Source organism: Alexandromys fortis, unplaced genomic scaffold (assembly GCF_014885135.2).
Source record: "Alexandromys fortis isolate MF-2015 unplaced genomic scaffold, M_Fortis_MF-2015_v1.1 scaffold_41, whole genome shotgun sequence".
In the NCBI taxonomy this organism is placed as follows: domain Eukaryota; kingdom Metazoa; phylum Chordata; class Mammalia; order Rodentia; family Cricetidae; genus Alexandromys; species Alexandromys fortis.
Window position 1 is genome coordinate 682,106 of NW_026067923.1, and position 12,486 is coordinate 694,591.

Below are 12,486 nucleotides of genomic sequence, written 5' to 3' on the forward strand. Positions count from 1 at the left end.
GGCTTTGTGGGAGCCTAGGCAGTTTGGATGCTCACCTTACGAGACCTGGATGGAGGAGGGTTTTCCTCGGACTTCCCACGGGACGGAGAGCCCTGATTGCTCTTTGGGCTGAAGAGGGAGGGGGAACGTATTGGGGGAGGGGGAGGGAAAGGGGAGGCGGAGGTGGGGAAGAGACTGAAATATTTAATAAATAAATAAAGAAAGAAAAAAAAAAAAAAAAGAAGAAGGCACCAGCTGGGCATTCAGGGGGAAGAGGTGAGGGATCTCTGAAGTTCAAGGCCAGTCTTTTATTTCCATAGCAACTTCCTGGCGGCCAGGACTACACAGTGAGAACCAGGAGAGAGGGCGCACTTCATCATGTTTGCCTGTAACATTTGAATTTTATCGCCTCGTAAAGACTAAGGTTTGAAAGTAAAACACTGATCAACTGTGCAGAAATCCTGCAGCTCCCTTCCAGGCTCCCATGCATGATGCAGAGATCAGAGCAGAGGGTTGGGGTCCGGGCACCTGTAGTTGAAGTGCATTATCGCCTGTAGCGCGTTCCCTCCGCCTGTGGATATGTCCCCTTCGAATCCCGGCAGCAGCGGTATCACGATGTACACCCGGTATCTCTGGCCTTCCCTGCAAAACCACGTGCACAGAAATGCACAGAAAGAAAAACAAGGATCGTTTACACCATCGGTCAAGCAGGTCCCAGGGCTTTCTAGACAATGTGAATCATTCCACACCACCTCCTGTGCTCAGCCTTCATGGCCCCTGGATCCCAGCTATCACTGTGGAGTGTCCAGCTGAGCGATAAACCCAGTTTGGCAGTAAAGTGGGAATTGTGTCTGCTTTCTCTTCTATACTCATAGTCCTTGGCAGGACAGAAGACAGTTTAAACTAAATCTTGCCGGTTCTTGCGGAAGAGGGTGTGGTAAGTGGCTTTCAACAAGTTGAGGGAAAAAATGCTATCAACAATATGTGTGTGTGAAATTTTAAGTCAGTTTCTATTTTATTTAAGTATATGTTTCCATATGTGTAGATATAGATAGAGAGACATATATAAAACAAATTACAGCCATAGGGATTCAGTCCATAGCTTGGCAAGTTGTAGGCATTCCATTTACAACTGTGGGGTTCCCAGGGTCCCTGTCTTAGGAGCAAGCACACAGGATTCAAAATATTTCCCCAAACAGAGCCCTTATCATTGTCTAGGAATCCTAAGGTCCCAGCCACAGGATATTACCAGGGATTCTTCAAGAATTCTAAGTGACTAGTATTAACTTTTATTTTAATTTTTTAAACTTTTACGTGTCTGTGTGTGTGTGTGTGTGTGTGTGCGCGCGCGCGCGCGCACGCGCGCTCATGTGTGAACAACTTCTGAGTCCCAGGGCTCGAACTCAGAATATCAGTCTAGGCAGCAAGCACCTTTACTGGCTGGGTCACCCCCGTGGCCCTTATTTTATCTTTAAAAATGTAATTGTTTTTATGGTGTGCATGGGCCGTGGCCACACATACACTACAGCCAATGTATGGAGATCAGAGGACAACTTTATGCAGTTGGTTCTCTCCTTACATCCTTGCATGGGTTCCAGGACTGAACTAAGGTCACCAGGCTTGTTGGCAAGCTTCTTTACCTGCTGAGCCACAGCCCCAGTCAGTTTTGGTTTTTAAATCCCCGGCATATATAGCATAGTATCTCCAGGCCACCTTCCAAAGGATAATGATAGATACAACATGCAGAAAATGAAGCTCTCTTTCGGGGTGTGCTCAGAAACCCAGACTGTTATGCTGATAGGCATTTATGACCTTTGACTCTGAAGTAGGACACTGCAGTGGACAAAGGTCATGATGAAGAATGGTTCAGTATAGAGTCAGGGGCAGCCCCTCTCATAATGCTTTGTGTAAGTTTCACTTTTTGCGGCAGCTGTCCTTGGTCCCAGGTTGGATAGCCCACAAGGCAGCATTTACTGTGAGAATCGCAGACTGTCATAGCCCCTGGCATTGTTTGTAGAACACACAGGAAGAAGAGAAAGCTTGGGAATGAATGTGGAAACGTCACAGTGCGCAGTTGGCTTGAGAACATTTTCGCTGCGGGTTAATTCTCATGAGTCGTCCTGCTTAAACCTTTTATAACACTGAATTGTCGGAGTTTATCTTCTTAGGAGCGGCAGAAGTGTCCTTTCCGTGAGAACTTCCACTATTCTGATGGCTCAGATCTGACCACGGGGTCTGAATGTCCGTGTATTCACAGCAGTGTATGCCAAGTGACTGGAGTCGGCTTGACTGGGCTGCCTTGGCCTGGCTGAGAAATGAGGCATTGGAAGGAGGCTGCTGTAATGGCAAGGATTCCTCGCTAGATGGCAAACATAGTTTGGGTTGGGAAGAATACAGAGACCTTGTGAACAGACCTAGTTATCAGCTTGATTAGGAGAGAAGGCAAGGTCTTTAAATGGTAAACAGGAACCGGGAAAAGAGCAGGAAGCCCCGAGCCATTTTCCCACAGCAGCATTTAAAAACCCAGACACACACGCAAATAGACATTTAAGGACCAAGGAAGGCGCTATAAATAGTCTAAAGACTCCACTGCTTTTCTAGCTAAAATCATACTGTAGTGAGATCTTTCACAATCACCCCAGCAAAGTCCACCGTACCCCACCCCACCCCTGCTAATAAAATTTGGCTCCTCAGCTCCTAGCCCAGGACGGACTTCACTTATAGGTCACCTTCATTGTGAAACTTCCTGACACAGCAGTCAGAACCGGGTCACGAGTCACACTGGCCTCTTCCTTCCCACAGACGGGAGCCTTGGGCTCCGGGCCTCAAGGCCTGGGCTGAGGGCTGACCTGCTCCAACACAAGGATGCATGTCCACATACCTTTCTATTTTAGGGAACGTTCAGTATAGGACCCACATTCTCAGCGACTACTGTTGGCTGCTGAGGGTGGGGTCAGGTTAGAAGAATGTTTCAGTGAAGAACAAGTCAAGCTGAACTTGATGTTTTTTCTTTAATTACGTTTAACTTGAATTTTTATTATGGTAAATATATGACATGAAAATTGGGCATTTGGCCACTGTAAGTATATGATTCTTCATTATTAGTTGTGTTCATAATTTTATGCGACGACCACCTTCCCTGTTCAGTGTTTTTTTTATCATCTTCATCTCCCTGGTGATCTCTGGGAACTTTCTGTTTTTATGAATTGCCTGTATGGATTTTGCAAATAAGTGTCCTTTGGGTCTAGCTTGTTTTTCTTAGCATAGTACCCTCAAGGTCCATCCACAGGACAGCACGTGTCAGTGGCCCTTCCCCCTTGTGGCTGGACAGTATTCTGTGTTGCATATACACTTTTGTTTGCTGGTGGGCAGTTTGTCTTTGCCTTGGGAATAAAGCTGCTATCAGTATTGCATTATTAGACAAAGCATGGTGGTGCACGCCTTTAATCCCAGCACTTAGAGGCAGGCCCACACCTGGGCGTTCCAGGCTGCACTGGTCTACATAGTGAGTTCTAGGCTACTAGTGCAGAGTAAAGACCAACCTCAAAAAAAAAAAAAAAAAAAAAAACAAAAAAAAAAAAACACCAAAACAAAAAGAAAGTCAGTCTTGGCACATCAAGTCCATTTGACTCATTTTCAGTCCTTTTTGGATACGCACTGAAGAATGGAAATATTGAGTCATATGGTTATTCTGTTTAGTACTCCAAGGAACCAAAAACGAAATCAGACTTTCCAGTGAGTAACACCGTGTAAAACCCAAGAGGATTACACAGATAAAACAACAAAACCTTTCCCCTACTTTTGCCCCCACTCAGTGACCTCCGTGGTCCTGTGGACGCAGTCCTGGTGAAGGCTTTTCTGAATGTTGTTGTCTTACCATTCAACAGTAAACCTCGCACCCCTTCAATGAGAGCCCAGCAGGGGCACGGCAGCCCGCTGCATAGCTGACCCTTGACGTTTAAATCACACTCTATTGGCAGGAATCTAAATTGTTTCTGACTTTGTAAAAAGTATGTGAAACTATTACATATGTTGTGCAACACAAATCCCTCCGATGCAAAGATTCCAGTCTCTCTGGAAACACGGCGCCCCCCAGAGGCCAGCAGCCAGCAGGGAAGGAGTCCCTCACACGTGGAATGACTCCTGCTTTAAAGCCATTGAGAGCTGGTGGGCAACAGGCCGTGAATAAGGACCTGTCAAGCAGGCGATTGCTTCACCCACTTGAGTTAAGATATCATTTTATAAAATTCCCATCTTCAAGAGTCTGGTTAAAATGAGTTTTTCATTTAAAATTCATGAACTCTTACGGCAATGTGATATCTAAGGGCTAAACACTGGAAAGCAATGTTCAGCCATAGGAAGACAACTAAGTTACCTGCGAGAACCACTCAAGGGCAAAATCGTTCAGGTACCATGTTTAAAATGCCCCAAGCAAACCAATTAGACAATGTAAACATGGCAGCTAATCTTGAAATGCACAGCCTACCCTCTTACATGTGCTTAGTGCCTGGAACTGTGAAGCAGGCATTGGTCCTAGGGTGGCAAGGCAGAAAGGAGCCCTGGCACAAGATGGGCACTTTCAGAAGGAGGGGGCTAGACGAAGACCTTAAGAGCTGAGGCAGGGGATTAAGAAGTAAGAAAAGGGCCTGGGGAGATGGTTCAGGGGTTAGGGATGTGCACTACTCCTCTAGAGGAGTTGGTGCTCCAGCACCCAAGTCAGATGGAGGCTCACAGCAGCCTGTAACTCTAGTTCCAGAGGATCCTATACCTTACGCCCTCTTCTGGACCCTGCAGGAACTGCACTCATGTACAAATCCCTACAGAGAGACACACACGCAACATTAAAAATAGGTCTTGCTGGACCGTGGTGCTCACTCCTTCAATCTCAGCACTCAGGAGGCAGAGGCAGATGGATCTGAGTTTGAGGCCAGCCTGGTCTACAGAGCGAGTCCCAGGACAGCCAGAGCTACACAGAGAAACCCTGCCCCCCCCAAAAAAAAGTAGGTCTTTTTTTAAAAATTAAAAAAGAAAGAAGTAAGAGTAAGCTAATGAAAACAGTTTATCTGTTCTGAGCAAAATTCCAGAGGAAACAGTGCAGGCCCCAGCCACTTCCATTTTATTTATTTTGTATGATTCTTTTTACATTTATTTGTGTGTTTGTAAGTTTTCATGTATGTGAGAATGCATTTGCATGTATCTACATATGTGTATGGAAGCCAGAAGTCATTGTTGGGAACAGGTGTCATTGTCTGGAACCTTGTCCACCTGTCTTTTGAGCCAGGGTGTCTCATGGGCCTGGAGCTTGTCAAATGGCCTTGGTAGTCAGTGATTCCCAGGGGTTCGGCTGTCTCTACGGGCCCCAGCACCGGGGTTAGACGCTTGTACTCTCGCGCCCAGCCTTTTGCTGTAGGTTTGGGATTAAACTTAGTCTTCGTGCTTGTCAATCTACTGTTTACTAACTGAGCTCTCTCCGGCCCATGGGTGTGGGCTATGGAAGATAACTATTCTAAGGCTTTCTATTGCTGTAAATCTGTTTGCACCTTTAAAAGCAGAGTAGTGGCCACAAGGAGGCGGCAGTCTGTCCAGTCCCCTCCTGTTCTTTCCAATGAGACCCCTGCCCTCTTAACCCTTCCTCCCTGGTGCCTGAGCCCTTCTGTTAGAAGCTGTTAGCTCACAGCTGTGTCTCAGGAACTTAGCAAAGCCCCAGAGAGACTCAGCATGCATCTGTAGCCATGAGCAGTTGGGGCAGGAGGTTCGTTACTGAACTGAGAGGCACTGAGGATAGGAACTGTGCCACAAACGGGAGTGATTGCAGCTGGGGCTCCTCAGGACCTTTTACGGAGGGACTGTTAGTTTGTGGTGGGGTCAGTCATGCTGGACTTAGATCTGCTGCCTCTTGGAAGTTCAGGACATAACCCTTTGAATTTCATGTTTGGGTTTAAGATGCAATAAATCTTTCTGCCCCCCCCCTTATTTGTAGATGAGGGAACTGACTAAAATCTAGCAGCCTGCTAGAAATATACACATGATCTAACGCTGATCTTTATCAACTCTGTGAGAGGTCGTGTAAGCTGGGATAGATCGCTAGACCCAAACATACAAAGCAGCAAACTTTGAAACATAAGAAGGTTGGGTTAGCCCAGCATACCTGAGTTCAACTTTACCCCAGGCTTGATAACATTTGAAAAGACATATCTTCCAAAAGAGACCCCAACACTTATTAAGCCCAACTGTTCTCCACCAACCCCACCCTAGTCAGGACACAAAGTCAGGCTCAAAATGATTGCTGGCTCCAGCCTTAGGCTCCTTTTTATATCTAGATGCTGAGAAGACCATTCATAAGATTGTTTGGAATAAAATAGAGGCAATAAAATGATCTCAAATGAAACTTCTGCCAGGATTTTCTGTCATCCGTGCCCTGATGTAACCTCTTCTCTAAAAATGTTCTAGGGCTTGGAAAATAGCCCACAAGGGGGAAAAAAAAGAGGAAGGAAGAAAGAAAAAAGGAAAGAAAGAAAGAAAGAAAGAAAGAAAGAAAGAAAGAGAAGAAAAAAAGAAAGTTAGCAATTGTCATACTGAAAATGTTTTCCCTTCTTTTCTGATCAATCCCTCAGCACGCCACTTCTGCACCCAGTCTGGCATGCCTTTCGACAGCACTAAATTACAGGATATGAAAATTGTAGGGTAGAGATAGCATCTAACTGAAAGAAACTTTAGCCACCAAATGCTTTAAAAACAAAATATTTGTGTGGTTTTAAATAAATAGCTTTCTTGGCTTTTTTTTTTAATCTTTACTATTAAAACTATCTGCTTCCTTAGAAACAAGGGACAATCAGAAGCTTGGTGCTGAGGAACAAACGCTAAAGTCCTAGGACCCAGCTATGATTCTTATCACTGGACCAAACAGTGACAAAGGCTACTTAAGAGAGTGTCTTAGATAGAGTTTCTATTGCTTGTGGAGAGACACCATGGCCACGGCAACTCTAAAGGAAAACATTGAATTGAGGTGGTGGTTAACAGCTCAGAGATTCAGTCCATTATCATCATGGTGGGGAGCATGCAGACAAACATGGTGTTGGCTACATCTTAATCAGAAGTCAAAAAGAACTGGAATAAGCCACCGGGTAGTAGACTGAGCATATTTGAGACCTCAAAGCCTGCCTGCACAGTGACATACTTCCTTCAACAAGACGACATCTACTCCGACAAGGCCACGCCTCCTAACAGTGTGGCTCCCTTATAAGATTATAGGGTTAATTGATGTGGGAGTGTCATATATCAATCTGTTGATTTTATTGGTTAAGCAATAAAGAAATTCCTTGGCCCTGATAGGTTAAAACATAGGTGGGAGGAGTAAACAGAATAGGATACTGGGAGGAAGAGGAAGTGAGCTCAGACTCAACAGCTCTGCTCTCTGGAGCAGAGGCCAGGCTCCGCTCTCCCAGGCAGCTCCGACCCAGGATGGACGTAGGCTAAAATCTTCCCGGTAAGCGCACGTTGGGTTGCTTACACACATTATTAGAAATGGGCTAGTCCAGGTGCGAGAATTAGCCTAGAAGAGGCTAGATAGAAATGGGCCAAGCAGTGTTTAAAAGAATACAGTGTCCGTGTAATTATTTCAGGTAAAGCTAGCCGTGCGGGCAGCCAGGTGCTGGGGATGCAGCCCCGCCGCACTTATTACTACAGTTAATTACCTTCAAACTACCACAGGAAGCAACTTATTTTTGCTTATAATATGACGACACACAGTCTATCATGGTGGGGAGGGCTCACAGTTCATCATAGTGGGGAGGGCTCATAGACCATTGTGGTGGGAAGGACATGGTGGCAGAAATCTAAGCTATTGGTCACATTGCCTCTTCAATCACAAAGCAGAATGAACAGGAAGTAGGGCCAGGTTATAAAACTTAAAGCCCTGAGTTGGGGGTGTGACTCGCGTGGCAGAATGCTTACTCAGCATGCATAAAGCCTTGGTTGGATTCTTAGCCCTGCATAAATCAGGTCTCGTATCACATGACAAATTCCACCCAAGACTTGAGGGGTGGAAAGAAGATCAGAAATTCAGTGTCATCCTTGGCTATCACAGTGATATCAAGGTCATCAACCTTGACTACAAAAAACTGTCTCAGACCACCAGCCCCACCACCACATTAACTCTTACACATAGTGGCCCACTGCCTCCAGGGAGATTCTGCTTCTAAAGGACCCACAACCCAAAACAACACCATGGGTAGGTGTCCACGTGTTCAGACATACAAGCCTATGGGAGACATTTCATAGCTCCTGCTGACGGGCTTTGGGTCCCGCTTCCCCATGGGTAGGCTTGTGTGAGTTACTTAGTCTCAGCTGCCTTCTCTCTAGGGTGAGGCATTACGTATCCGGCCCCACAAAGTTGAAGACTGAACAAAGCAATCCATGAGAAGCACCTACCAGAAAAACTCAAAAATGGCCCTTAACAGTTTAATTAAAATTAAAGTTACAGCTTTTGTATCACCCAAGGATGACAGGGCAGACAGCAGCTGACACAAGGCAAAACCAGACTGAATGGAGAGGACAGTGCCGGCAAGCTCCTCCCATCTTATGATGTCATCTGGGAGAAACCCAGGCAAGCTGTCTTGTGGGTGAGGATGCTGGATGCCAAGCCTGACAACCTGAGCTCAACACCAAGATCCATGTGGTGGAAGGAGAGAACTGACTCTCAAAAGTTGTCCTCTTATCTCTACATATGTACTGTGGCATGTGTGTAACTTCACACACACACACAGACACACAAATAAATAAACACATAAATAAATAAATGCAATAAAAGCTTTTTAAAAAGAGAAATTGAAAAATCAATTGGAAAGAGAGATCTGCTATAGTCCTGGCAGGTTCTCCAAAGGCAGAACGAAGTTGTGAGCCAGCGGCTGAAAACAAAAGTAAGGAGGGTTTTTTTTTTTAATTAAAAATACTGTTTTTTTTTTTTCAAAGCAAGTTTAGTTCTATAATAATGCACCTAACAATTTAAAATAGGGATGATTAAACTCTTTTTAGCTGGACTCTTTGTTCCTAGTACAGATGAGAATTTTGATTTAGCGGTATGAATTTTTATATTCTTGATTTAGACTGTGTAGTGTGTTTCCAGATGACGATGGCCCTGGAATGCTATAATGATTTCACCTTAACAGGTGCTTCGTCACCTAAATGACACCATAAACATTCAAATAAATGCTTCATTGTTCTCTTTGTTGGTGAAGAAAAACACAGAGCAACAGACTGCAAAGGTCACGTAAGTCCCCAGACAGCTGGCCCCAAGGATACTAGAGTTCACGACTGGTCACTGCTCATAGCAGCCTTTTATTTGCCTGTGCCAACTTCCCCAGGTGTAAGAACCACCTAGGAAGGTCAAACAATTTTTAAAAACCGTGTATTTTAAAGCAGCTTCATGGTGCAGTTTCGATGCCATCCCGTCCTAACAGACGCCTGAAGTCAACTGCCACTGTCACTGTGCATCAGGTTTCTGGTGACAGCCATGTGAGATGCATGCTCTCATCGCCTGGCTGTACCCGAGATGGTCCCCAGAACCCATTCACTCATGACACACAACGCCCTAAAGGGTTTCTGTCTAGATCAGTTGGCATTGTTCTTTCCCTTGGGTTACCGGGTCGTGGTGTGACAGACATGATTTGAAATAGAGGGCCATGACTTAGCCTGCCTGCCCAGACACATTTGAACTGTCAAAGGCATGTTTCAAGTACGGTGGGAGATAGGTTGAGGTATTAGAGCAGACATGTTGGTCCCTGGCTCCTCCTTGTTTACTGTGGAATGAACTTGGGTGTGGGACTCCAGGTCATAGAACACAGCACGGAGACCTGGCAGAGTCCCGTTTCTGGGGAGAATGTTGGCTGTGGGAAAGGAAGTAAATGGCTCTGGGGAGCTGGGATGAGACTCCATTCCAACGCTGGCAGAGGGAGCTGGCACCTGGGGGACTTCCATCTACCCGAGGTGGGAGGGCCCTGGCCAAGGGCCCACATTCCTCTGTCAGACCTGGCAGTCGGCTGTCACTTCCCTGACCTTGCTTTATACTCCTGTCTTGTCCTCCTCCGGCCACTGAACTAGACATGCTGCGAAGAATGTCTTTGGCAAGGGAGATCTATGAAGGAAAAGAAAGAGCAAGGTCCAGGCCACTACTACTGAGCGAAACAAAAGGCAGCTTGCAAATGGGGCTTTGTCTTCTGCCTTGACCTTGTCTAGGAAAACTAGCCCACAGTCTTCAAATTATTAAGTAAAATCAATCTGAGACACACTGCCTTCCACACTCCTATGCTTCCCTTCACCTTCCGGATCCACTCACAGGAATGCTGGGAAATGTGGAAGGAGAAAATATCATGAATTCCTTCCCGCTCTAAAATACTAGAACTTTGAGAATATTTCAGCTCTTTAGGTGCAAACTGAAATTGCAGAAGACATGATCTTGAGCTGCAGTGACAGCTCATCCAGGGAGGTCCTTGTCCTGTAGGCATGGCAGCCTGTCCCATCAATCCTCAGAGTTCATAGCTTCAAAAAGCTAGATATGAGTGTATATGACTTTAATCCCGTGGACACAGAAGCATCTTTGAGGCTGACCCAGCTTGTTGATTTTGTGACGTTTAGACTAGTGAGAGACTATCTCAAAAGGAAGGGAGGGAAGGATCTGCTTTCCTCTGGTGGGATTAAAGGCTTGCACCACCATCCCTGGCTTAATTTAAATGTTTTATTTAAATATCAGTCTTGATTTTTTTTTAACTTAAATCTTTCTTTTGGACAATCAGTTGAGGTCTTTTGCCTTCCCAACTTGGTTTGAAGTACTGACAACAATGGGTCACATTCTCAAGCATTTCTGACGTGAATACTTACATTTTCATCAGTATTCAGTCTTGTCTAGTGATAGCCCACAGCACCTGAGAAATAGGAGTTGAAGCTATCCTCTGGTCTACACACACACGCACACATACATACACACACATACATATACACACACGCACACATACATACACACATACACACACGCACACATACATACACATACACACATACATACACACATACACACCCGCACACATACATACACACACATACACACATACATACACACATATACACACACATACATACATACATACACACACATACATACATACACACACACTCACCCTCACATGCACACATATACACAGAAACACATCCTCTCAAACTCCTAAACTACTCAGCCCAATCTCGCAGGTACCTATGCACTATCGAGAGCAGTGAAAGTTCTAGCTCATCCAGTTACAGTGATTAGCAAATCACAGTTCCACAGTTCACAACCCACCATTCACTGCGGCAAACTCACTCGGTAACTTCATATTTCCTGTGATTTACTTCAACTTCATAAGACCATGTTTTGCTTTCTCCTTTTGCCAAATGTGCTTTCTAAATAAAGCAGGAAGCCCTGCATCAATGAGATGCCAAAACTGACAGAAAAACAATGCATTTTTCCCACTCCCTAATTGCTCCAGATAGTAGGGGGGGCAGGGAGGTGAGAAACCTCTGCGTACACACGTATGTCCAGCTACAAGTGAGGCTGTTTATGAATCCTTGCAGCAACAGATGCTCCGGTGACTTCAGGAAGCATCAGGAGGGTAAAAATTAAATGTTCCTTGTACAGGCAGAACACAGATACTATTATCCTTAGCTGTCCATGTGTTCCAGATGACAGCCACACCATCTTGGCCATGCCTGGGGCCACCTTTGCAGCCATATACAATCTGATGGCCTTCCTCTAGGAAACTGTACCCAGCAAATGTGAAGCGGAGGCAAACTGGGCAGTTTTCCAGACACCTGATAGTGATTCTATCACACAGTGGAGAGTGAGGCCTGCTGAGTGGACCACAAGAGGCACAGAATGCAGGGCGACCCAGACCCCCTCAGCACGGGGGTGAGACAGCCATCCCCACTGCTGACTCACAGTGATGACCTTTTACCCAGCTTTTAACCTCCATAGGCCAAAGGAACCTGCCTCGTTTGTTCCCACTCTCTGGGATCAGTATCTGGTGAAGGGGAAAGAGCCATAGAGGCCTACGCCAGTTACTACCTCCACACGAGGAAGCCCCATGGGGTACCATTCTTCCTAGTCAGCTATGGATCGTGTTTGCATGCTATGAGAAAACACTTGGTCCTTCAAAATTCCAAACTGCTGAAAAGTAACCTAGACAAGTATGATAGTTAATATCGACTGATTTCTGGGCATGCCTGGAAGAGTCACTAGATTAGGTCCATTGACACGGAAATGCCCACCGTGAGTGAAGGCAGCACCATTCCGTGGACTGGGACCGTGGACTGAGTTCAAACAGGGAAGCGAGCTGAGTGTCAGTGTTCACCCCACTTCCTGACTTCAGATGGAAGGCAGGCATCACTTAACATCCCGCCATGCCCCCCACTTCGCATCCTGCCATGTCCCCCACTTTGCATTCTGCCATGCCCCCCACTTCGCATCCCGCCATGCCCCCC

At 45.8% G+C, this 12,486-nt stretch overlaps 1 protein-coding gene across 4 annotated transcripts in view; it reads right to left on the reverse strand.

Annotated features, from left to right (window-relative positions):
* Positions 1 to 12,486, reverse strand: part of Pld1 (phospholipase D1) — a 217,470-nt gene that overhangs the window by 39,890 nt on the left and 165,094 nt on the right. For all 4 annotated transcript variants that reach the window (XM_050142099.1, XM_050142100.1, XM_050142101.1 and 1 more), the window contains one exon: positions 508 to 621. In XM_050142099.1, coding sequence (XP_049998056.1) covers positions 508 to 621 — 114 coding nt within the window. The remainder of the gene's footprint in view (positions 1 to 507; positions 622 to 12,486) is intronic.